The 27348-nt window shown below is 43.8% G+C and overlaps 1 protein-coding gene across 4 annotated transcripts in view; it reads left to right on the forward strand.

Moving 5' to 3' along the window:
• SLC44A5 (solute carrier family 44 member 5) overlaps positions 1-27348 on the forward strand; it is a 219231-nt gene that overhangs the window by 179605 nt on the left and 12278 nt on the right. For 2 of the 4 annotated variants that reach the window (XM_066622821.1, XM_066622820.1), the window contains exons 8-22: positions 2578-2701; positions 3622-3657; positions 5240-5323; positions 6209-6321; positions 7684-7815; positions 9895-9994; positions 14166-14258; positions 15080-15167; positions 16317-16579; positions 17249-17343; positions 19065-19168; positions 20534-20607; positions 21831-21901; positions 25228-25316; positions 27177-27261. In XM_066622821.1, coding sequence (XP_066478918.1) covers positions 2578-2701; positions 3622-3657; positions 5240-5323; positions 6209-6321; positions 7684-7815; positions 9895-9994; positions 14166-14258; positions 15080-15167; positions 16317-16579; positions 17249-17343; positions 19065-19168; positions 20534-20607; positions 21831-21901; positions 25228-25316; positions 27177-27261 — 1551 coding nt within the window. The remainder of the gene's footprint in view (positions 1-2577; positions 2702-3621; positions 3658-5239; positions 5324-6208; positions 6322-7683; positions 7816-9894; positions 9995-14165; positions 14259-15079; positions 15168-16316; positions 16580-17248; positions 17344-19064; positions 19169-20533; positions 20608-21830; positions 21902-25227; positions 25317-27176; positions 27262-27348) is intronic. The other 2 variants (XM_066622823.1, XM_066622822.1) reach the window with 1 other exon arrangement.

Raw genomic sequence — 27348 nt, forward strand, 5'->3', positions numbered from 1 at the left:
TGTGTACTTGTGCTGTGTACTCTCAGGGCTGGCCTAAGCCACCCTAGCACACAACAAAATGCTGCCCTCCCTTCTGCAGGCTCTTTGCCCCACACTTGCCAGTACAGCTAAGTATGTGCCATGCTCTTACCCCATGGCATACCCATTCCGATACAGTTGCTTCTCCTCCTGCTTCCTGGATTTTATAAAAGAAGAAGGAAGGGAGAAAAGAAAACAGGGAGCAGAGTGATGAGAGGGGAGGAGAGTGGTGGCCTAGAGCATCTCTGGAAAGACTACGGGCGCAATCCTACCCTGCGCTGGAACAGGCAAGCCAAGAGGCTTGCGCTGTATCCAGAGCAGGATAGGGGCCCCAAGCGGCTCAGCCAGAGGCAAGGGGAAACCTTTCCTCCTCCTGAGGTGGCACAAGTCCAGGGAGAGCGGAGCGGCTTCATACCGCTCCAAACTCCCTGGGAATGAGTGTTTGGATCCAGCATAAGTGCTGGAACCCAGCCCCGCCTCCCGCTCCCTCCCGTCTGCCCCCGGGGTTGCCCACCATCCGCCCTTCCAATTTTTCCCATTGTAAGCTGAACAAAATCAAAAGAGTAGAAAAAGAATGATAATATATTGACACTATGAAATGAAATACTTGAGCCCTAGGTATCCATGGGGGATCTGTTCCAGGACACACACCCCCATGGATACCAAATTCTGCTGATAATTAAATCTACTGGAGGGGGACTAGCGCAGTGCCACAACAACTTACCTGGGGGCTGCACTCAGCTCTCCAGGGGTTGCACATAGCTCCCAAACTTCACAAAGGACACAACTGAAAGGCCCTTCCAGTTAATTGCATCTGGGAGCTTTCTGAGGTGTGGGGAGACTGCCTCAGAACACATCCTGAGTTTAACCAGAAGCCACTTCCATTCACATCCAGGAGGTCCTCTGAGGCTCTTGAGCCAAGGGTTCAACATCTGTGGATATTTACATCTGAGGATGCCAAGCCTGTAGATAAGGAGGGTACATTGTATGTCCAGTTACTAATAACTAATAACACTAACACCCAACACTAGCACGCCTTGGGTGCCCTTCGGGGAGAAAGGAGGAGTATAAATCAAATAAATAAATAACTGTCCACTATCAAATATTTCAAACGTGACTTTGCCTCTAATGTCTCTTTCTACAATCATGTGATAGTAGCACTAATTTCTTATAATTCTTTAGACTCTAAAGAATTCGTCTAAGACAGGGGTGCTCAATAGGTGGATCGCGATCTACCGGTAGATCGCAAGGCAAAATGAGTAGATCGCGGAGCCCTGTCTCTCCAAACTAATATGTCAGTTTCGTCTAGTGACTAGACGAAATTGACATATTTAGCTGACACTAAACTGACACTGAAACTGACACTTTAGCTGCTCTTCAGGCATGCAGCAATGAAACTGACTAGACTCTAGTCAGTTTCATCAGTTTCGTGGCGCTGCATGCCGGGAGAGCAGGAGCTAAAGTGGGTGGTGGCGGGAGGGGGAGCTGGGCTGCACTGGACTGAGGCGTTTCCTGGGGCTCCGCAGCAGAAGGGGGGAGGGGTGGGAGTTTGAGATGGAGTTGCTCTGATGGCGGTTGCCGCGGGAGGCCCCGAGTGACCCTCCCCTTCCCTTCCAGTCAGGTCTGGCCCAAGCCAGCCCAGCCATGCCCGGCCCAGCCACCCCTGTAGGAGCCCAGAGGTAAGTGCTGCAGCCGCTGCCGCTCTCGGTCGGGGCTGACAGGTGAGATGACCCCCCTGGCCTCCCTGCCGCTGCAGGAGGAGGGCCGGTGCGAGCAGTGTCTCCCCCGCCTGCCGCCTGCATGCGCAACCCCTCTCCATGGAAACGGGGAAGCCCCCCGCCCCTTCCAAGGAGGACCTGCGACGCCTCCCTCTCCCTGCTGGTCTCAGGGCGCAGCCACAAAGAGTTTGGGGGGGCGGGGAGTGGGGAGCTCCTCCCCCCCGTAGTGCAGCAAGGCTGGGCATGTGCCTCTTGGGGGGACCTGTGGCTGCCCCCAGTATGTGGGGTGGGGAGAGAGGAGAGGCCTCCCGTGTGCTTCCTGAAGCATCTGGTGGGCCACTGTGGGGCACAGGAAGCTGGACTTGGTGGGCCTCCTCTGACCTGGTCCAGCAGGGGCTCCATACATCAAAGGGGGTGTCTGTCAGACGCTTCCTTCCCTCCTGGTATATCTCCGGGCCTTGCTGGGTTTCAAAGCAGCTCTCGAGCCAAAAAAGTGTGAGCACCCCTGGTCTAAGACATCATCAAGCAGGAAAATTTTTAACAATCCTAGGCTGCAATCCTACCCACACTTACCCAGGAGTAAATCCCATTGACTATCAAAAAGCATATATGTAGAAGCCTGTTAAAAGTGCAGAACTGTCACATTTCTCCAAATGCAGTCACATACCATGGTGACCCACTTAGTAGGTCCTGACCCACCGTTTGAGAAACACTGCTTTAGAGAATGCTGTGCAAACAATTTTGAGCATTTAAATCAATGGAATTGAAAGGCAAATATGACTGGTGGAATGTAACCAAAATTAAAACAAAGCACACTATATATAACTTTTTCTTTTAACAGTTCTTAAGAGGTGTTTTCCTGATTTCTCCACTAAAAATGGCGTTCTGACTGTGGCCAATCAGACTACTTTCAAAGATGGAAGAGGAAAAACAAGGAATGTAACTGATCTCAGGGAAGCTGCAAAGTATGGGCTGTGTGTGTGTGTTTTTGTTTGTTTGTTTGTACTTGTACAACTTTATCTGGCCTGTTCGTCATATGAGAATTTGAATGTTTGAAAACACTGTTGTGGATTTTGAAGAGTACTGGTCATCTGAACACATCTCCCATCTAGATCAGTGCTGTAATTATGAGAGAAAAGGTAGGGGGGACCTTCTTCCATCTCCTGATTCCCCCCAATTCTAGGCAAATTATACTGTTACCTTTTAAAATAGTCATTCAGGGTTAATCACAAATGATATGGGGATGGGCAGCCCATTCCTGAAAGCGCTGCCACCACTGGGTGCAGTGGTACCAAATTGGCCACTGCTGTATCCTGTGGCCCTGTAGCAGCAACCGGAAGTCTCCTCAGTGGGAAGGGGACAAAGGTCCCCTTCCCCTGGAGGAGAAAACCTCAAGTCCTACAATGGGGCTTCTCAAGTCTGTACTGGCTATAGGTGGCTCAGACTTGAGAGACTCCTTGTGGGGCCTTTCCAGCCTGACACAGAGTTCAGGATCCATTGGGGCCCCCATGCCCAGTACACCATCCCCCTGCCTCCAAGGTCCTCACTGCTGCCCAGAGCTCTTTCTTAGCTCCAAGCAGCATCCAACTGATATAGGGCTCAGCACCAACTGGTGCAGAGCTGGGCTGGTGCTGACTCGGTGCAAGATGTTGTGGGCATGCCTTACAGCACGTGTGCAATCCCCAGTGCCGGCGGTACGCTCATACTGCCAGCACTAAAGAGCTTAGGATTTGGTTCTAGGACACTTATTCCCTTTCTATAATTCAACACTACTCTAGGTTAAACAGATCAAAGTAGTTTCAATTATTTCCATGGAATAATATATGTGTCACCCAAATGCATGCAACTTACCCTTGATGGCCCTTTTTTCTTTCTGAACATGCAGCATCAGAAGGGTTATTTGGCACAGGAGAGTGGGGAGGTAAGTGTTTAATCCCCACCTGCCACTGCCCACCTATCCACTGGCCACCTCTGAACCTGTCACCTTTCCACCCCAGTCCCCCACCTAGCTGCTCACACCCCCATTGTAGATTTTTTTTCTGCAGTGACATAACACATTCAGAACTTTTACTTGCATAAGCAAGGTTCCCAAACAATGCACGTGAACACGCTCATCTTCATTTTCTGAAGTATGAACCATACCACAAGGCAGTAGAGAGTGGGGCAAAAGGTCTGCATTAATCTTTTATTCAGCTTCTCACATCCAAACACCTCTGCACGCTAGTCTTTAAAATGCAACCTCTAAGTGACACGTCCACATTTCTTTGTCTTCATCTAGAGCAGCCATTTTCAACCACTGTGCCGTGGCGCACTGGTGTGCTGCGAATGACATGCAGGTGTGCCGCGGGAGTTGGGGAAAGTCATTTGTTGGTAGGGCCATTGGGGAATGTAAGCCCCACACCAACAATATAGTGTCAATGGTCAAAACAAACTGGTGGTGTGCCTTGACAATTTTAGAACCTTGTCAATGTGCCGTGAGACGAAAAAGGTTGAAAATCACTGATCTAGAGCAGGGGTCTCCAAACCCCGGCCCGGGGGCCAGATGCGGCCCACGGCCAGCCTCTTGTCCCCTGAAAGCCTCTGGTGCACTTGGCTGAACATGATTGGAGCTGTGCTCTGGTTGCATCTGGAGGGTGTTCTAAGGACCAGTGAGGTTGAATGAATGAACCCATTCATTCATTTATTCACTCATCTAAGTTCCATCTCTAATTTATTGATATAAATTTTTTATTTAAATTTTTTTTCTGGCCCTCTTCACCACGCAAGATATGTGATGCAGCCTTCTGGCAAAAAAGTTTGGAGACCCCTGATCTAGAGAATCAACTAGTAGTGCTGTTCGTTTTTTCTGTTCAGCTAGTATTGAGACTTGTTTGTTTTACAGCAGATTCATTGGGTGCTAGTTAGCAGTCTCAGCAATGTGACTTGACTGCTAAGCTTTCAATTTATAGTGGTATCATCCTTTAAATATCTTGTTTTGTAAAACTGAGAATGCGCCTTTAATTTGTTCCTTTTTCTTTTCTTATTGCCAAGTGGTAGCTATATAGAAAACACAGTTGTATTACTGTAATCTTGCTTCCATACTGAGTATATTATCATGTATTATACTATACATTATTGTGATACTGCAAGCAATTAGAACTAGTAATAATAATACTGATTAGATATCCTATAGCATTGCTATATTTTATAATAATGTGATTGTAAACATGAGCAGATTTAAGCCCTGAAGTCTCCATGGAGAATAACACTTCCTGTAGCTGATGCTTGTTCTGGGCAGAAACCCAGAGCTGCAGTATAGTAATATAGTGTTATTACTGCCAATGGCGCTTTATGTTCCTTTTGCTAGTAAACCAAATGCTACAAACAGAATCATGATCTGAAGATACTTTACGATATGGTCTGCATTTTGTTATGATAGTAAGCACTTAACTTGCTTGGTTTGAATAAGGAATATATTCTACATAAACAGTCTCTCTCCTTCCCTCCCCCCTTTCTTTTTCAAGTGGCATCAATAATGTGCTGGATGCAAGATCGGTTGGCATTAAAATTTTTGAAGACTATGCCAGTTCTTGGTATTGGATTTTGATGTAAGTTGTTCTTCATGGAAGATCATGCCTCACACTTGCAAAATTGTGATGGTACAAGAGACACACACAAAAAACACCATAGACCTATGCACTCTTTTCGTCATTTTCATGATGTTTCACTATGATTTTTATGCATGACTTTTGCAAGAGTTGGACAGTCCAATCCTATGCAGGAATGGGAGGCTGGCTGGAGCACTTTGCAACAGCAGAATGGAGTTTGCCGTCGCAAAATGGCTGCTGAAAGCGTGTTGGTGGTCATTTAGGAAGCATTGCTGTAAGAGGCAACAGCACTCCTTGTCTTTCTCCAGATTCCATCACAGCCACTGTAGCAAGTAAGGCAGCGGTGGGGAGGGGGCGAAGCTAGGTAAGGGGTGAAACTGGACTGGAAGGGGGAGAAACAGGGGCCAGGGAATCTATGTGAGGGGTGGATCCAGCAGCGATGGCGTATAGTTGATCTTATCCCCTCTTTTCACCGCCTTCCTGACCACTTTCTCTCCTTGTACTTGCACCAGCTAAAGAGCTGGAGCAGGTCCAAGGAGGAGACCCATTGGCAAGCACCTTACAGAGGGGTAAGGAAATTTAAATTCTCTTTCCCCTCCAGAGCCTCCTTATCCACACACACCCACCCACTGGATGCAAGAAGCTCCTTTTTGGAACTGCTGCACTAGTGGCAGGGGGAAGAGTATAGGACCAAGCCCTTCGTTCCTAGTTGCCTTTCCACTGTGGCACCCAACTAATTAAGAGAGTGCATGGAGTTCCATAGTACCAAAACTGCAGAAGAGGAAACACTTGTTGACAAAGTGAATAGAAAAAAAAATGGGGCAAATGAGGGGACAGGTGAATGGCTGCTGATTTACTGGAACTCCTGTCCTTTTTGTTTTCCAGAGGTCTGTTTATTGCCATGATTGTCAGCTTGGTCTTCCTTGTGCTCTTGAGGTTCACAGCAGGAGTTCTTTTCTGGATTTTCATCTTTGGTGTAATTGGGATTATAGGATATGGTAGGTGTCAGATACTTGTTTGATACATACCCTTTGTTTGATAATTATACTTGATACCAGATGAATGTGATATCATACCAATTAGTTGAAAACTGTTAATCAGAAATTTTGTGCCTATACTTCTTACCCTCTCCTATTCCCAGAAAGAGTCTGTATTTATAAAAATTTCTCTTTCTGGAACTTTTTCTCATTTCAGCAAATCAAAAAAAAGTCTTTTCAGGGCAAGTGGATCGGCCTCAATAGTGGAAGGGCAGGTCTGCCAGCAATGGTACGAGGCATGCCTGTATTTTCCTTCCCTCAGCAGGGCAGCAGTGTAATTTCTGCCACTCAGTATGCAAGGAGGAAGAAGAATGGCACAAAAGCTCCCATTCAGTTCCGAGTAGAGTTCTCAGAGGGCTTTGAGATGACTTGCCATCTTATTTTACCTGCTGTGCAGCTGTGTCTCTTTGCTGCCTCTAGAAGAGTAATATCACCATCTGGCTTTTGTTAGGGGTTGTCAGTGATTGCAGGACTAAACAAACGTTTTTCTTTTGTTTGTGTGTTTTTATAAGCTGACAGGTTCATTGCTATTTCTCCACTCTACATTCTACTAAAATCAGATGTTCTGAAATATAAACAAGGTTTATTTATTGTTATGGGCCCTTCAGAGAGATCCAGGCTTCCTTAGGCATGCTGATGTTATTTAGATAGGCTTTTCCAGGTCGCAAGAAGTGTGCAAACTGCATTTCGATCACCACTTGTGACAAACACGTTATCAGCATGGGCTTGGCCTGCTCCCACAGGGTTTGTTCCAAATTATAGGGCCGTATGGCAGTTTTTCATCAGTGTAGCTGTTTGCTGGGTTCAATCCTGGTACAGTCACTCTGGAAAAAGTGTGACAAGCTTGCCCTATCAGTCCTGTCTCCTCTCAGTCCTTTTGTCAATGACTGGCATCCCTCCAGTACTCCAACCCTTCCTGTTCCCCTTTCAGCCTAATTATGGATGCTCGGTATTTATTCATGGCAACCTCATCCTGTCCGGCCCCACATCGCTTACCTGCTTCTTCACTCCAGGTTTTTGGCAGCTCCCAGGCACCTAATGGTGATATCACAGGTGAATGCCTCCACCTACTATTTACCATGGTTTCTGCTCACACTGAAAGCACTTTGATTATTGATTCTGCTCCCTGCAAAGAGAAGGGGAAGAGACCCCCTTTCATTCACAGTTTGTGTGCTACTGCTAAATAAATAAATATATTTCAGTATGAGGTTGATGTAGGCATTCCTGTTCCAGTGCAACTTTTTAATATATTTATTTGATGCTTTTTTTTTTTAACCTTGGCTTTCTTCCAACTTCATGAACTTATGGCTTCTTTTTCAAAAGGTATCTGGCACTGCTTCTGGGAGTTTCGTCGCTTGCATGGCATACCTGGCTCCGATCTTACTATCTATGATATTGGATTTCAGACGGACTTCAGGGTGTATCTGCAACTGAGACAAACATGGTTAGCATTTAGTAAGTGCATCTTGTGAGAAATCTGTGTTTTGACACCTGCTTTTTTATTCATCCAATTCACTCAGTGTAAAAATTCATTGGACGACTACAGTTGGTGACTAGAGTTGAGCAAAAAGTACACAGCATCTGCTGCATCGTGGAGGTCTTACCCTAACAAGCTTTGTAGCACTTATGCTACACTGGAGCCCACTCTGTATGCTTCCTGCTAAGAAAGCTCTTCTGGGTGGGAAAAATCATGACAACTATTTACATATGATGGTCTTGTGCAGAGATCACAGATGCCTTAATTCAGTGTCCTGTGTACTACAACCATTCCTAGTAAGAGCAATCTCAGAGCAAACTAGACTTGGAGGGAATTCCATGTAGGAAATTTGTAGTGTTGATGTGAACTCAAAATTACCAGCTGTCGTGTTCAATGATAATAAGCATCTTGCAGCCCAGTCCTATCCCCAGTGGCTCTGCTGGGTGTAGCGGCGCCAAAATGGCTGCAGTGCATCCAGTGGCACCACTGGGTCTACTGGAGGCCTCCTCAGGGGAACGGGTCTTTTGTCCCCTTCCCCCAAGTAAGAGCACAAGGGCCACAATGGGTCTCTTCCATCCTGCCCTGGCTATTTTGCTGGCGCAGACTAAGAGGAGCGCTATGTCAGACTGGTCAAGCTGACATGGAGCATAGGTTCCACAGTCCCACCCCCCTCACCCCAATTCCATTCACTTGTCCTCGTCCCACTCTGGAACACCTTCCCCCACCCCCAAGGCCTTCACCACTGCCTGGAGCTCCTGCTGTGCTCTGGCCAGCTCTGACTAGCACTGGGCTGGCACCGGTGCCGGCTCCTCCCAGGGTGTCACAGGAATGCCTTATGGCACGTTTGCAACACCCGTCACCAGCACTGGAGGTCAGCACCGGCGCTGAGGTATCTTAAGATTGGGCCCTTAATCTTTTTTTTTTATTTCTGCCTCTTTAAGACATGTCATAATTTTCAGGCTTTCAGCTATGAACACAAATTTAGAAACTTGCTACTGTTGTTCAAAAGAATTAAGAATTTTATGAGCCTCAATTAAAATATGAGCATGCATCCTTGGGGACCGTTTGTTTCTGGAGCAAAATGAGGAAGTTGTTGTGAGGAACCAATTTGCATGAAACATTTTCCATGTGATTATTGGGCCCATCATGCAGTTTTCTGCTTTTGCACTTTCTGCTCTCATAGATCTGTTTTTTGAATGCATCAGACACTGTTCAGAGCTTGATTATCCAACATGAAATATGAATTGCATTGTACATTTAACCACAACCAATTCATTTTTAGGTGAAATTGGTCACTGCAAATTACAGTCTACTTTCTCTAGAGGACTTGTAGGTGATGAACAATTATTCTGCAGGAGAAAAAGGGGATGGGAGTAATTTGAACACAGTCTTGATTATTTAAACTTCCTTACAGGAATTTAAAGATGATAGTTTACTCGGCTAACAGGAAATATTACAATACCAACCATTTTGTATGAAAACACCCTTGAAATTGTCATGTAATTATTTTCCAAATGTCCACTCCCAGTTTCCACTGAAGAGACGTTGAGCTTCAATCTGTTCTCAGACTGATTTTAAGCTCAAATCTTTTGATTACCCTGGAATTATTTTTGAGTGAAACTGGGATAATAGAGGTCAGGGCCAGTCACTTCTTTGAAAACGTCAATTCCATTTTTCTTCTCTAGATGCCATAAACTAAAATTGCAACAAAAGGCAACCACTGAATAATGTCTAATCATAAAGAGACATTTCTTCAAATGGAGCACATTAAGGCTAAATGACATTTAAAGCAAAGCACTGCATTTAATTGCTTTGTTTTAAGACAAATGGTTTTCTTTGTAAACTTTCTTATATGCTGTAATGCTCCTCAATTATCAATCTTACCAATTATACACAGTAATATAATTTTGTTGGGGCGGGGGGCATATCCTGTTTGACAGCCAGCTCTCTCAAAGAGATTGTGAAATACAGTGCTGACACAATAATTGAACTGGGTGAGGTGATGGTTTGATATATGTGTGACCTGTGTGTGACAACTTTAATTTTCTTGATTTCAGTGATCCTACTTTGCATAGTCGAAGTTGTCATTATACTAATGTTAATATTTCTGAGAAATCGAATCCGGATTGCTATTGCACTTTTGAAGGAAGGTAGCAGGTAAACATAATTTAAAAATTAACTTACAGTATATTGGACCTTGCATATTTGCAGCACTATCACTACTCTACATCCTTCCATACATTTTAACTCTGTTTCATATGTTTAGCTATTGAGGTACTAAAACAGAGCATAGAGAGATCAGGAGAAGCTGCTCCTCTCCACTAAGCAAATAGACTGGAGTGCAAACATTGCGTGACTGGTCACCCACCCCCTGAATGAGGGAAAGGTAGCTAGGTCATAAACTAGACCTTTATTGGGGGGTTTTTCCACATTTTTATACCACCCTTCCTCCACGAAACTCAGGTTGGTGTACATAATTGCTTCCCTCATTTTGTCCTCACAACATCCTTGGATCCAAAGTCCAACATCCAAAGTCACCCAGGAAGCTTCATGTCTGAGCAGGGATTTGAACCTGAATATTCCAGGTCTAAGTCCAATTCCAGACCCGCTGCACCCATCCTGACTCCGTACTATCAGGTGTTGATGTGGAAAGTCCAGTCAACATGTGGAAAGTCTAGTTTTCATTTTCCAGTGAAAATTGTGTCTGGGAAGTGATTGGAAATCAAAGCAAGTCAAAGTCAAGAATGTTAAAATGTTTCTTCAGTGCAGCACCCAAACAAAGAATAGTATAGTAACCACATGTTTAATCAGCTGTAATTTATGAATGGTCTCCAAAGCCAGCCCCATATTTTAAAAGACACTCTACAGGTTATCAGGACATGGGAGATGATGGTGAGGAGCATAGTCAGCATATCAACTGTAATTGATGGAAGGCACTCCTGGTCACACTTGTATCTGGAAGTAATGCTAGACCAAGGAAGGCATCCAAAATGTGAATATACTGTACCAAGAGGAGGGTTGACCCCATGTTGAACAAGCAAGCTGACCATCAATCTTCATCACCTCTTGTATGGATTTGTTGCAGATTATTATGCCTTAACCAGTCCATGATCGCACCCTTTGAACTTTGCAGTTTTTTTGTTCTCCTGAAAATGAAAAACAGAATTGGGTGCAATTATCAAACTATTTTGTACAGTTGACCAAACAGATTCCCAACACACCATATAGGATTGTTCCCAAGGGGCGAAACAGATCTGAGTGCCAGGAGTTGTTGTGACATTAGATTTTCTTCCATTTTTAATGCATCCAGTGTCATTTTTGTAGTGATGTTGGTGGATCATTTAGTTATTTGATTTTTAGCCATTTAGTTATTTGATTTTTCTCTGTAAACCACTTTGTGAACTTTTAGTTGAAAAGCGGTATATAAATACTGTTAATAATAATAATTAATAATAATCATTCCACAAAATATTCAGTGCTGCTTGCTATGATCTTGTTCCTGAGAGAAGAGATTTTTATCCTGTGGCAACCTGTGCATGAGTAACCAATCATATAGATTTCTTGAGTCATAAGCGGCATTATTTAGCTAAGGGCGCAATCCTAACCAACTTTCCAGCGCTGGCATAGCTGTGCCAGTGGGGCATGTGCTACGTCCTGCAGTTGGGGGGGGGCAGTCACGGAGGCCTCCTCAAAGTAAGGCAATGTTTGTTTCCTTACCTCGGAATTGCACTGCCCTTATGTCAGTGTTGGAAAGTTGGTTAGGATTGCGCCCTAACAGTTTCACCCTAACAATGCTAGGATGTGAATATAAGCCTGTATTCTTCCCTTCCATTTCCATTTTTTTAACCTGCCTTGGAGTCTGTCTTCCACCCACAAGCCAGTAGTATCAAAATATAGGGACTCTTACACAATAAAGGAGCTCTGCAGTTTAAATATGTAATAGTCCCTTTTCATTAAAGCTATAAACATAAGGATTAGCAGTTATTTGTTACAGCACTGTATAATTTTTTTTTCTTTTTCATTACAATTGAGAGAACCACTTCATAAAATAAGATGTTTTTATTCAAATATGTGCCAAACAGAAACCCTTCTGAAACTTCATAAACTTCTTGGTGGGAGGTAATAATGCCTTATAATTTTGTAGCTACGTTCTAAGGTCACTTGAGGGCAATACTTTCCAGCATTTATGCATAATGCATGGAAAGTAATGCTGTACATAAGTAGTAGAAACTCAACAGACTGTACTCTATAGTCCTGGTCTTGAAAAATAAGTTGCTAATGACTGAGAGCTAAATGATTTTTTCCCAGCTCCATTTAACTATTTTTTCAATAAAATGGCAATTTATATTAGCAATAAAGTATTTGTAATCTATTGCTAGAACAGTTAACAAGCAGTTTGTTAGAGTAAACCATCTGTGACTTCACTGTCAACCAACCAACCTATCATTAACTCCTAAAAACCACTGATTTATGGTGATTATTTTGTAAGTAGCATAATGTGATGCTTTAGTTCAGTAACTCAAGGGGTTTGTAGCACCAGTCTTCATTTGGTCATGCCGAGTGACTTTGACCTGTTCACTGTCCTTAATTTTTGCTCAGCCATGAAGCATGTGAAGTACAATAAAGAAAAGCATGTGCAGAGCACATTTCCCCATCACTGAATGCTACATCAAAATTGTATGCTTTTTTCTGAATAGAAATCACCACCATGTTGGAAAAAGTATCAGCTCTGACCATTGATACTGATACGTGGTGTTTGCACATATGGGCGCATGGGTTTCAGTGAATGCCCAATCAGTGACATAGATGTATGAACTTGCTACCCCTGCAAACTGGGCAACAAGGCACCTTGTAAGTGATGGTTCTCTTCTATTGAGCCAATTTGACTACCTGCCACCACCAGTTTGAGGGGGTGGCTGACATCCCAGTTCCTGTGACTGAAGCCCCTCCCTGGTTATTCAGGCATACCTAATTTACTATTGCCCAAACCAGTGACACTTCAAAAGAGAACACAATACAGGCATTCCCCTATATCTGTAGATTCACTTATCCACAGTTTCCCATGCCAATTACCTATTTTTCTTCCTTTGCTGTGGTGCCAAGCACTCCTGTCTCTTCCTTTGCAGAATGCTAGAAGAGGAACATGATAAGCTGGCAGCCTGAATTCTAGAGGAGGGAAACTAAGAGAATACTTCCTGTTAGCATTCTCTTAGTCTCCCTCCTCTAGTGTTCCAGATGGCTGCTTCTCACGTTCCTCTTCTAGCCTTCTGTAACAGGCTGCAAAGGAAGAGACAAGAGTGCTGGGCACTAATAGTATAAAATGCTAGAAGAGGAATGTGAGAAGCAGTCAGCTGGAACCCTGGAGGAGGGAGACTACCAGAGCATTAACAGGAAGTACCTTTTGATATCCAGGGGGTGGGAACATACCCTTCTCCATTGATATGGGGGAACACCTGTAGTAAAAGGTCACGTGCAAAATGTAATGATGAATTTTCTACAAGGTCCTCCCTGCTGGATGGAGATTTTCATGCTTCTTTGTTCAACAATATTGTCTGCTGAGTTTGAAAAGTATAACTTAAATCACCTCAACCAGATTAACTCATCTGGAGTTAGGGGACAGGACTTTTAGACCAGAAGACTGAATGGATTTCAAGTATGTGTGCGCTCTCCCACCATTCTGTTTGGAAACTGACTACTATAACTATTAGGTCATCTCCCAGAGTCTTCTTATTTTGGAGACCAAAAAAATACTGTTTTACTCCTTTGAACATCTTCAGAAAAGAATGAAGTAGAGTGTTGGCAACCATAGGGAAGTAGGATTCTAGATCAAAATGGTTTCAAAAGATGAATAAGCTTAATACTGGGGTGAGTGGAGAAATCGTGTCTGGAACATTTCACTGTGAATATTATGGACTGGACAATGGTGGCAGCTGATTGGGAAGTGGTGAATAAAGAAGAAGAACAATTAAAGCTGAAGCCAAATGTCATAGTATAGAAATATCAATACCTCAGTGCAAAATGCATGAAAAGTCTAAAAGTGATGACAAAATGTATGAATGGAGAATGAGAATGATGTTATTAATTGACAAATAGGTAGAAGAAACAGAATTGGAAACAGTGGAAGCTTAAGGAAGGTCCCATGCTTTTGATAATAAACAAAGAGAAGATAATGTAAACAAGAATAGTATTACAAATATTTTTAGTAAGGGACAGGTCACACAAAGTAAGAGGCACATAAGAGAGAACAGGATTCAGAAATTTATGAATTATAAATTCACAACCTGAACTTCTATATGTGTTGTTGACAAATATTTTATTTCTCTTGTAGGGCCATTGGCTACATCATGTCTACTTTATTCTATCCAATCATCACGTTCATTCTTATTGCAATTTGCATTTCCTACTGGGCAGTGACAGCTGTGTATCCTTCTTTGAGTCAAAAAGTGACTGTGCACAGACCTCATAATTTCAGCTCAGCATTCAACCGGAGCGCAGGAGGAACCTCACCATGCATGGATGCAGGAGTAGGGAGGAGAACCCTATGCCAGTATCACACCTTGGGCGGTGCAGGCTTCAATTCTCATTTTTGTCCAAACTATTCTGCCCACTTAGACAGGAATGTAGACAGGAAACTGGGATGGACACTGCATGGCTATGAGATTTGGATACACTATCAACTCTATTACAGAATGTCAGGCAAGAGCTGGGTTGTTTTTTTAAAAAAAATTTTTTGTCTCCCTGATGAATTCAATATGAAAACCATAGGGAAAGCCTCAGTTATTACTTGCTGAGACCTTTTTGCATTTGTATAGAAGCTCCCTGGAAGATTAAGGCCAGCAGGACGGTTCTTCATGAAAGCAATCACCTGGATATATAATCTTGTGTGCCTGTGTCTGCTCTGGTATCTTTCCCTGTGGCACCCATATATGAGGACATTAAATCATATTCTTTCCTCTTCTATGCTTACCCGAAGGTACCACATGGCTGTAGTTGTTATTAAGCAAAAAAGTAGCAATATTTTGCTCTCCTGGTGAACTGCTTGCAGGCACAACAAGTAGGATTACAGGAAGTGAGCATACAGCTGTTTTATCATCTCATACACTAGGCATAGAAAGGCATAGAAATTAAAAATATTCTCTTGGGCTGCCTCCATCAGTGGCAAGTGTCTGCATTGTGTCTGTCTTTGGAATGAAACATAAGGGGTTGTGACTCTTGTTTCCTACTTAACCCAATTAAATAAAGTTTTTTGGCTACTTCAGGGGAACCTGTCTACAAAGTCATGGCTAATCAAAGCCTGTGCAAATATGCAAATCTGACCTGTTACCCAGAGGTAAGCATGCACAATCTTTTCTTTTAAAAGACTGAATTGTAGCTATTCACAGACGTTAGGAGCATCTGCATTGTGAAAAAAAAAACACACTAAAATTTTAACCTGTATTGGATAGGAGCTGAAACTAAGGGGCAAAGCATGTGCTTTGCCTGCAGAAGGTCTCACGTTCAATCTCTGGCATGCTGATATATGAGCAGGGAAAGACCCTGAATAGCTCCTTCCAGAAGGTGCACACAGTACTGAGCTATATGGACTTGGTAGAAAATAGCTTCATGTTTGCCTAACCTACTTATTCTTTCTAGTAGAATCACACGTGAAGAGTTAAATGTATTCCAGTTATTGACAATTTAATAATTTTATTAGTATCAACTTTTGCTCAAAATCTCAATGCAACTATATGTACCCATTCCCAATAACAGGGTACTGGGTGACATGGTCTATAGGAGACTATTCATATGATATTCTCCACCACACTACCTGTTCAGAGTTTGTATTTAATAGAATCTTTTGAATGTTTTAGGGCGCAATCCTAACTGGCAGTTATGCCAGTATAGGTGGCCCTGGAGGGTCATACGTGCTGTAAAGCACGTTTGCACCTCCTTAGGCGAGAGCTGCGTCGGCACATTCAGATGCGCCGACGCGTGGATGGAGGCAGAAGCTTCCGCCATGGCTCCCACGCCACCACTTGTGTTGGTGTGAGTGCGCCGACGTAAGCTGCAAAGGTAGGTGTGGGGGTGTGGGGAGGGGGTGGGAGGGGGCATTACTGGGCGGGGGGAGGGCAGGCCCAGGAGCGCCCATGCAGGGAGCCGGGGGCGGGGCTGGGACCCAGCGGTTATGCCAGATCCCAACCCCTTCCCCAGAGCAAGCGGAGCGGCTTCAGGCAGCTACGCTCTCCTTGGACTTGCGCCACCTCCGGAGGTGGCGCCGATCCGAGGAGACCCATAGGGGCGTGCAGCTCTTACCCACGGGTAAGGGGATGAGCTTCCCCTTGCCCGTGGCTGAGCTGCTGCTCGCTGCAATCCCGCGTTGGATGCAGCGCAAGCCTCCTGGGTTAGGATTGCGCCCTTAATTAATTTGAATTGTACTAAGGCATTTGATTCCAAATCTTATTTTTGTATTTCATGTTGATGACTTCTTCTCAATAAACAGACTTTCAACACTACCAACGTGACCAAGCTTTGTCCAGGATCCCAGTGTACTTTTGCTTTCTATGGCGGAGAAAGCCTATACCACAGATACATCTTCATCTTTCAAATCAGCAACGTGTTTGTCTTCCTCTGGCTAGTAAACTTTGCAATTGCACTGGGTCAGTGTACCCTTGCAGGCGCCTTTGCTTCTTACTATTGGGCTTTTAGAAAACCTGCTGACATTCCACCATGCCCACTCTTTTCTTCATTTGGACGGGCAATACGGTGAGTCGGAAAATTTAAGTCCACATTTAATTTTGTTTCCATGGTTGGGAGTCTGCTTCAGTGGTTCATATTTTCATGACATACGTTTTCTACTGTTACACTGTGCTTTGAAGGAAAACAAGAACAGTGTGTGACCTTGTACCTAACAGAGAAAATTAGGCTTTGTAGCAAGGATAGTTGTACAGAACGCATGTGTGTTTCTGTGGTTGTGACAGTCTTTATAGACTACCTGTCATTAAACATCTTCCCTTTGGATGTTTTATATGAGATGCACATATGAGAGAGAGAGAAATAAACCAAGTTTTAATGTTGTTGGGGGCGGTCACATAAATTTACAATATGATTACATTTTTAGTAAGTATGAACCTTAGAAGATTCTCTGAGAAGAAAATATCTTAATGAAAATCATTTTCATAAGTATGAAATGTTGGTCTTTGTGTTGCTATTTTATAATTGAAAAATATTCAGTTGTTCAATTATACAAGTAGGAAGAAATCTTTTGTATGCTCATTCAAGATCACTTAGCAGCAGTTAGAGGAGGTAGTATTTTGCAATCCATGTTCACATTCAAACACATTTTTTTCCCCAGAAGTCCCATTCTGATCATAACTGAAGTGTGAGTTCAGCAACAAACCTATTACTAAATAATATCATTTTATTTTCCACTAGATATCACACAGGTTCCCTAGCTTTTGGCTCTTTAATCCTTGCAGTAGTCCAATTGATTAGAGTAATCCTAGAGTACCTGGATCACAAACTCAAAGGTGAGCATCTTGTCATTGTACATCTTCCTTTCCTTTTGATAGAGGATTTTTTTTGTTAGAAAAGGCTAAGACCTGTGTCTTAGAGTCCTATAAACTATATTGGTTCATGTGGAGAGGAAATGTGAGCTAAAAGCATCTGTTGTCTTTTAATGGTGCGAACAGTCATGCATCCCGCACTACCATTGGTTCTGATACTTCAAATAAATTAGCTCTTGCTCAGTAACTCTTATTCTTCATTATTATTGATCATGAGGATTTTTGGGTAGGCGTACTTAATATAATTGCTACTCAGGTCTAGTGAGAAGCTCAACTTTATGTAATTCCCTGTGCAGTGATGTAGCCAGGCCAGTGGGATGCATGCTATATCCCATGGGGAAGTTTCTGGCCCCAAAATTCTCCTCTGGGTAAAGTGAGAGTTGTTTCCTTGCCTGGGGGTAGACCCTTGCTGCTGGGCAGCCCAATCCTGAACTGCCCAGCATGCAAGATTGTTGCTGCGCCAAAATGGCTACTGCGGCATCCAACACATACTGGGAAGCCCATGGCGTCTTCGCCTCCCCATACCCACTCACCGCCTTCTGGCATTCCAGGAGCACGCCAGGTGGTGGAACACGTGCCCAGTGCCAGAGCTGACCAAATGCGGGCTCACACTAGGCTAGCTATAACTAGCTATAGCCCAGCAGTAAGCTAGTGAACTGGGCTCTGGATCAGGCCCTGAATGGGTCTACTTGGACCTGTACCGGCTATACCACCCCCTTCCCTGCCTTGATTCACCCCATTCCTCCCCCACCCTACCCTCCTCCCACCCCCTGTGCTGACTTATCAGCACCAGGGGTATTGATGGCCTGCTGACATGTGGACCCAGCCAATCACAATTTGCAGTGGTGTCCAGGCTATGTGGAATGCTTTGTGACAATCGTGAAGGCCTTATGCTGCTGGGATGCTAGTCTTGACAGTGTAAGGACCTGATAGGATTGGGCCAAAAATGGTCTAGACCAGTGTTTCTCAAACTGTGGGTCGGGACGCACTAGGTGGGTCGTGAGCCAATTTCAGGTGGGTCCCCATTCATTTCAATATTTTATTTTTAATATAATAGAATTGATGCTACTATGGTTTGTGACTGCATTTGGGGAAATGTTACAGACCTGTACTTTTAACAGGCTACTATGTGTATTCTTTTAACAATGACAGTAAATGGGACTTATTCCTGGGTAAGTGTGGGTAGGATTGTTAAAAATTTTCCTGTTTGATGATGTCGCTTCCGGTCATGACATAACTTCTGGTGGGTCCTGACAGATTCTCATTCTAAGAAGTGGGTCCCGATGCTAAATGTGTGAGAACCACTGGTCTAGACTAGAGGTATATTAACATAAGAGGAACATTGGAAAAAAACAAACCAGGAGATTCTGAACTGTGAAATCAACAATAGTCAGAGAGCTTCTGAACAAATGCAGTGGTTTTACTTTTGCACTGGCATGCTCTTCATATACAACACAACAGTGTGACAGATTGCACAAGTTTGTTGCAAATCAACGAAGATGAAATTAGTGAACACAAAAATGCAGGTGCAAACAATGTCTAAGCCTGTGTGAGTGAATTTCTCCATCTTAATCCATCATCTCCATTGTCACTCTTTGGCTATAATCCTAGACACTTGCTAGACACTGAGTCCAAATGGACGAAGTGGGACTTACTTCTGATATGCTTCCTGTTTGTTTCTGCAGGATCACAGAATGCCTTTGCTAAGTTCCTGCTTTGTTGCCTCAAGTGCTGCTTTTGGTGCTTAGAAAAATTCCTCAAATTTATCAACAGAAATGCCTACATCATGGTATGTATTTTTCTCTCCTCAGAATGCTAGTCTCATGACTGAATAACTGTTATTGGTGTGTGTGATGAACATCCTGTTTTTCCCTATTTTATTTGTATATTTTCTCTTATTTTTGGAGAGTTCTAACTCTGCAGAAGCTACTGTGCAGGTTCAGCAGTCTAAGAGCTGCTGGAAAATTCTCCTGCAACTGTCTTGCCTTTTGTTGTAACGCCATAATTAGTCAGCTATGTGCATTTCCAGTTTTGAGGCATTCTTTCTTGTCTGGGGCAGCTAAGCCTCACTAATTGGGCAGCCAAACCTGTCGACCTAGGTAAAGGGGTTGGATGGAGTGGCCAGGTAGGCCCCGCTCCACCAATCAGGTAATGGTATGACATTGTCGAAACTAGCAGTCTACTCCTATCTAAAGGACACTCCAGTGGAACATGTGTTCTGCTGGCACCTGTTGCCGCAAAAGCACAGTAAAGCGCTTTGTGGCAGCACAAGCTGCTGGCGCACTAGCAGGAAGCCTGCAGTCTTCCCATGCTCACCCGTGAATGTCGGGAGGCCCACCAGAGCAGGTATGCCTGTGCAAGGTCTTGGTGGGAGGTGGGGAGAGGGTTGAACAGGGGTGGATTGGGCCCAGAGAGGAAGGTGGTTTTGGCCCAGGATGGGAGCAGGTTCAGTGGTAGCATGCATTGAGTCCCAATCCCTTTTCCAGGCCTGATCCACCTGCATGGGTGGACTTGCACCAACTATAGCACTGGTGCAGATCCAAGTTGACCCATTGTTGCTGCAGGGGGTTAGCTAAGGGTAAAGGAAACAATGTCCCCTTACCCTAAGAAGACCTCCAACTGCCAAAAATCCCCTATGGAATGCAGTGGAAGCTGCACTAACGCCACTGCATCACCATGAGGAGATTTAGATAGGGTTGGGTGGCTAGTTGCTTAAGTTCAAACCGTATGTGTGCTTCTTCATGAAATCTAATGTTGGTTTACAGAAGGCACACCCACTACTCTCCTGTAAGTGAAGGAATCATTATTCCTGGGACAATGTAAATAGTTAGCAAAAGGGACTGTAGTCCTAGCTGGATGTGTTTAGGGAGTTAATTTTTATTTGCTGCTTTTACTCCTAGTTAGTCTGTAAACAATCTTCGATTTAGCAACATACTGCTGGGGTGTGGGGAGAGTTGTAGTCTTTGCTCCTGAGGCTGCAATCCTAACTGGTTTTCTGAGAGTAAGTCCCATTGAACAAAATAGGACTTACTTCTGAGTAGACCTGGCTAGGATTGTGCCCTGGGTTATTCAAATAGGCTTTGGTCTCCAGAGCAAGTTCCTTTCATAACTGGGCTTGCACAGAAACAATGTACAATCTGTTCATATTTTTCAGATTGCGATATATGGTAAAAACTTCTGCACATCAGCAAAAGAAGCCTTCTTTCTGCTCATGAGAAATGTGGTGAGGTAAGTGGCTATATGTTCCACATTTCAAAACTTACTTTATTAGTTTATTAATATAAGACAGGGGTGCCCAAACCCCGGCCCAGGGACGACCTATGGCCCTCAGGGACTACCAATCTGGCCCATGGGGAGTCCCCAGTCTCCAGTGAGCCTCTGGCCCTCTGGAGACTTGCTGGAGCCTGTGCTGGTTCGACGCAACTGTTCTCAGCATGAGGACAACTGTTCGATCTCTCACCTGAGCTGTGGGACAAGGGCTCCCTTCTCTACTTGGTGTTTCACATCTGTGATGCAGCAGTGGCAGCAAAAAAAAGACTGGCCTTGCTTTGTGCAAGGCCTTTTATAGGCCTTGAGCTACTGCAAGACCTTCATTCATTAATATAAGTTCCATCTCTAATAAATTCGTTTATTCAAATTTTAAATGTAAATTAATTCATTTTTTTCCTGGCCCCTGACTCAGTGCCAGAGAGATGGTGTGGCCCTCCTGTCAAAATGTTTGGACACCCCTGATATAAGATCTTATAATGTATTATATGGGATGCATACTGGGGGATGTGAACGGGATCCTTTGGTGCATAAGGTTGTTCACTTGCCTACTTGACCCTTGACCAGATGGTGTTCTTAGATCTGCCTAGAAGAACTGACCAAGAAAACACTCTGCCAAAACACAAGTTGAATCCAAAGATGAGTTATTTTTGATGCAGATGTTCTGTAATGTGCCCCTTCTTAAATAAACCCTCCTGGACTCCACTGTATTGGAGAACAATAAACTAGTTTCTAACCTAATGTTTCTGGGCCAGTTTCCTCAAACTGAAACCAGCAAAACAGCAGGCGTAGGTATGAGGAGAACCACTGGGGACCAGGTGGCCCATGGGAAGGTAATTAAAAAATGTCCTTACTTACCTCTCCTGGATTTTTTTGTCCCTGGCCAGTCCATAGCTTGAAACACAGGCTACAACAGTGGCACTGTACATGCTGGGCCAGCAGGGGACAGAGATTTCCAAAGTCCAAGCTCATACTGGCTCTCCAGCTATAACCACCCATTGTGTTTTGGCAGAGCATGCCAAACCTTTGTGCTCACTATATAGTTGTTCAGATAACTTGGAATGGAACTTCTCACACTAATTTCACATTAAAGCTTTTCAGTGCTTGTAATGATAAGCAGTAGCAGAATTTCTCCACCTTCTGGGGAAAGAGTTTTTTCAATCCTGTTTTTCTTTGTTGCATAGAGTTGCAGTGCTGGATAAAGTGACAGATTTCTTGCTATTCCTGGGAAAAATTCTTGTTGCTGGAGGTGTGGGTAAGTCTGTGGATTTTTTTTTGCAGTGCCACATTTTCAAACCAATAATTTGAAGAAGAGGCTTAACAAAGATATCTCCAATTAGTGATCGTTCTTTTAATAATCACTTTATAACCTGCTCAAGTATAGGTTTGCGCAAGTAAATCATTACTGGACAATGCCCTACTGGTCATTCATTAATCAGGTAAAGCTGTTTAGATAGTGGCAGACTGTCTTGGATCTAACTATTCTTTGGGTAAGAATTAGTCTGGCTAAGTCATTAATCTGAGATGTGGGTGGGACTACACATAACAAAGGTTTCAAACCTGTATTTTCCAGGGATGCAAAAGTTCAGTGCAGCTTGACTTGAGTCTGAGTCACCACCCCCCTACAACTCAACTCGAAAACGAGTTACAATTAGCACTTTCTGAGTCATTGAGTCATCCTTTCATGACTCTAAAGGACTTGATTCGCCCCCTTTAAAACCCAGCCATGGAAAAAGCAGGTCTTCAACCGGGGTATGTGTGCCAGAGTTCTCCTCTAATACTCCCCTGATGTCCCGTCCCATCTGTAAACAAGGCAGGAAGGGGTGGGAGGGACTGCAAGAGAGTGGGGAAGGAAATGGCAAGAAGGAAGAGGGTCATGCGCAGCAGCTGTAAGGCCTATCAGGACATCCCACTCCTTGGAAGCTCTACTCAGACGTAGTCCTGCTTCACCCAGTTATTCAGTGAGGGTTCCTCCCCCCAAGTAACAACCATGCCATGCCATGTGTTGGAAAGCATGATTGCTATGAACTGCCTCCCTGTCTCCCCCCCCCCCCCAGCTTCTCTAGCCAATTGAAGGCAAGAACCCCCTTTGGCTCCTCTTTGTACCCTACCTCAGCCAAAGAAAATATCAAACCTCACATCCATCTTGTATCCAGTGATTGTTGGTTCGTTCCTATCAGAGATGGGGAAAAGAGCTCTCTCCTGCCTCCCCCCTCCACTTCATGCAAACGTTAACCTTCTCTGCCACCTGGCTGGAAACTCCCTGCTGCTTACCAGGTCTACATGGTGGCACCACAAGGTTTTTCATGCCGCGAAAACAATAAGCAAGTACACCCAAACACAGAGTTTTAAGTCTGCATGCGTGGGGACAAGTGCTATGTCAGGCACCCTGACTCAAATGTATTTCCGAGTCATCTACATGCGCAACTCATGAGTCAGCGAAAAACACGCATTTTTGCGACTTGAGTCCGAGTCCCCTGAGTCGAGTTCTGAACCCTGGTATTTCCCTTGTGCCCACAGGCAGGAATAAGAGGAGGTAATTTCCAGTGAAGAATTCTGCATGGGAGAGGTGCTTACCCATGCACTGCCTGGTTTTTCTCACCTACAAATGCACCTTCCAAGCCATTTCTAGTCCATTTTTTACTACAGGTGTGACCTCAGTTGCCATGCTTAAGTTATGCACAAAACAGTCTCTCAAGCCATGTATCCTTTTCACCTCACCTAGTTTAATTCTTGAAGGCCAGTGAGGCTTCATACTGCAGAGCTCTATAACTCTTGTTTAGCCAGATGTTCAGGGCAGTCATTTGATTCATGAAATTAGACATGGTGTTAGTGTTGTCAGTCCCTTGGGTGATGAGAGCCACACAGTATACATTAACCTTTCCAAAATGATGGGTTAAGTGGTTTGGGATAGACTTCAAAATCTCCCTTGTAAAGTTTTTCATTCAAAGTGAACTAGGAGCCAAGCAAGTAAGGAATCAGGCATCTGCATGTGTATGCATGGCAATTGATCAGGGCTATTCATGCTATCAACTAGGGTTGTGATGCACTTTAAGATTTGGATTGGGATCTTTGAAAGCCTCTTTAAAAGATAGGGATCTTTAAAGTTCATTCTATTAAAATACTTCATTTTACAATTATATCCTGTTTCAAAAATTTAATGATAGTTCCTGAAGTGTTTGTGTTTTACTATCTCTGATTTTAATTCATGGGTGCCCAGTCCCCACTATAATGTGTTGTTGGTTGCTATAGCACACACCATGTTTTCCAGCTGGGAAAGCAAATGAAATTTTTCTGAAATACAAACCATGAAGTAGTGAAATTGATGAATGTTTTCGTTGTGCTTAAAGACAAATCCCTTGGGCTAATTAATTTACATGGTTTTCTCCTGCTTAGCACAGATGTTAGTGTGAATTAATATCTCAATTTATCATTAAATGTGTTGAATCAGATATATGGAAATAGTTAAATGGTTCTCCAAGATATAAGCTAGATGAGTTATTTTTTTAATCAAGTTTTTTCTTTTCTTTTTTAGTACACACTTTATTGAACTATCTTTGTTATTTATAAAACTCTGATTCATGGCATAAAATAATTACAATCTTCTACGAGTTCCATGATTATATCACAGACAATTAATCTGAATGTCAGTTTTGTCCTAATACAAATACAGGAAATAATTCATATATGAGTTTGTTGCTCTGAAAATCCTATTTAGATTAAAACTTTTTTTTTCCAACCTCCCTTAGCTTGACTTGCTATTATAAGGGCTAGTTTTCTCAATACAAGAACTGTTGCAGGATGTTTCTGTACCTGAAAATACATATACGTTTTCAGTGAATGATTAATATGTGCACCTTGCTTGGTACTAAATGATTATACTAATCATTGAGCTGGCATGCTTGTATAAATGTTCATACTCTGAAAGAGTCTTGAGTAAGGGCCCAACACTATCCACTTTTCCAGTGCCGGTGCAGCCATGCCAGTGGGGCATGCACTGCATCTTGTGGTGGGGAGGTAGTCACAAAGGCCTCCTCAAGGTGTGGGAACATTGGTTCCCTTACGTTGGGGCTGCATTGTGGCTGCACCAGTGCTGAAAAGTAGGATAGGATTGGGCCCTCAGTCATTCTATGTCTTTAAAATATCATGAGAGATGTAGCTTTGAAGGTTTGATGTCAAGAGCATAAGTCATCTCCTGATAACACAGGCCTACAAAATTGAGAGTCAGAAAAGTTTTTCCCAAACTTTATGGTGGTTTGTTATGAATTTGGGGTGCCAGTTTCAAAAAATGGCATCCATTTTGCCCTATCACGTCTTGTTTTGGAGATATAGTATAGCCTCATTAGTGAATAGATCAAGCAGCTTCCTCATGAGGAAGCCATAGTGTAGGCTTTCTCATGAGGAATCAGCTTGAACCGTTCACTAAAGAGGCTATGCCGGGTCTCCAAAACTAGATGTGATAGGGCAAAACGGATGCCATTTTTGGATTTGGCACCCCAAATATACCCAGGAATTAGTGTAATGTTTAAGGAAGCAAAACGTGTGTTGGCCCTGTGTAATCTGTGCTTTCTCTTCTTGTAGGTGTTCTAGCCTTCTTTTTCTTCACACATAGGATACCAGTATTCACACAAGAAGCACCTTCACTTAATTACTATTGGGTCCCACTCTTGGTAAGGATATTGTCTTAGGCTGCAATTTTATTATTTCAAGATCAGATTCCGTGATAAACACTGACCGAAACAGGAGTGGCCCTCTGATGAGACCAAGTGAAGTCGTTGTCTGAGGTGGTGCATTGGAGTGGGGCAACATGAAGATTCTGCACCTACCTGCTCCTTCACCAATCTTCTGTCCATCCCCTTACTGCTGTCACCCTTTCATCCTGCTACTAAACTCCATTTAAAAGGTTGCAGTCAGAAAGCAGAAGTGCATGGAGAGAAAGAACGGTGACCCTAGAGCATCTTGTGGGACACATTCGAGACCTCTCCAGGCACTTCTGCCTTTCTCTTCCTCCTTTTTGGGTTAACCTAGAAGTGAAAAGAGCAGGCACTCCTTGGAATGACCTACTGGTTTCATTTCCTCTGCAAGTCACTTCCCTGCAAGCTGAATGACTGAACATGTTCTGGAGAAAGCATCATTTGGTTTTTTAAAAAGATAGCAGCATGGCTGTTTCTCTCACTCCCAACAAATCTGCCTTCTTCGGGGTAGCACAGCAAGGTACTTTCCTCCTCTGTGTTAAGGACTGGATACTTTGCTATTAGCTCAGAATCAGGATGTTCAGGATTATCACTTAAAGACTAAGATGAGGTAGGCAACATTTGGTACTGATGGTCTGGATACATAAAAGTGCTGTCCTGGTGATACTTCTGCTTGTATGTCCGATAGTGTAGGTGACAGGGCCATAGCTCAGTGGTGAATTACATACTGTGCATGCAGAAGTTCCCAGGTTCAATCCTTGCATTTCTACGTAGGGCTAGGAAAGACTGCTAGGCAGCCAGTCCCTGTAAACAGTACTGAGCTAAACGGTCCAATGGACTGACTCAGTACAATATAACTTCCTATGTCCCCAGGATCGTGCCACTGCGGGGACAGGGGGGCTTTTTAAAAACTAAATTTACCTGCTGCTGAGGTCCAGGGAGTGTGGGGAGCCCTGTGGAGCTCTCTCCAGGGCTTTCCGCAGCTTCTGGAAAGTGAAAATATCGATTGCAATCCAGGAGTGGGTCGTGATTGCTATTTTCACGTTCTACAAACTGCAGGGAGCCCTGCAGAGCACTCCACAGGGCTCCTTGCACCCCCAGACCCTGGCAGCAGGTAAGTGGTTTCAAAAGTCACCCTACCCCCACAGTGGCATAATGCTGGGGATCGCAGCGCTGCCTTTTCCCCCAACCCTGCACAAACGTATCTCAGGAGTTTTACTCCTGAGAACTTTGAGAACCCCTGGCATAATCCATTTGTTCCTTTGGGTTTCTCTTGGCAGCTCAAAGGCAGCTCAGCCAGAAGGGACTTCCAGCAGATCTAGGAAGTGCTTTGACTTTGTAACACTGCAGAACTGCAGCTAAATCTTTTCAATCTTAAACAGCCCTATCCTATCTCTGCCAGTCTTACATATTTTTTACTTACCTCCGATTAGGCTGCTAGTCACCAATGAGTCTTCTTGAACCCACGCCAGCTATTTTTCTGGCATAAGAGAGACAAAGGGTGTATCAAGCTGGGCAAATGGGGATAGCATTCTGGCATGCATTCACTGCTGCTGCCTGGATCTACCCCTTCCCACACTTGAACTGCCCACCAACACCACCTTACCTGCACTGGCATGGTGTCCAGCAGCCAGTGCCGTGCATGTGGAACCTCCAGCCACTTGCTCTGGTGGCCCCGAATTGCATGATAGCTGCACACCTTTTACAACACAGCAACAGCACTTATGGTAACAGATTGAGAGTTCCGCCACCGTATATAGCCCATAGGATTGAACTGAAAGTAATGTTATTCCTCCTGATAATATATACTTAGCATGTATTGTTTTCTTCTTTCAGACTGTCATTATAGGTTCTTACCTAGTTGCACATGGGTTCTTCAGCGTCTATGCAATGTGTGTCGACACGCTTTTCCTATGCTTTTGTAAGTAATCTGTGCTCTGTGGGTTACCTTCCTCTTTGGATAATGTGCAGATAAAGAGTCACCAGATCAGTACCCTAAGATAATTCC

The sequence above is a fragment of the Tiliqua scincoides genome, chromosome 4, assembly GCF_035046505.1.
Source record: "Tiliqua scincoides isolate rTilSci1 chromosome 4, rTilSci1.hap2, whole genome shotgun sequence".
Lineage (NCBI taxonomy): Eukaryota > Metazoa > Chordata > Lepidosauria > Squamata > Scincidae > Tiliqua > Tiliqua scincoides.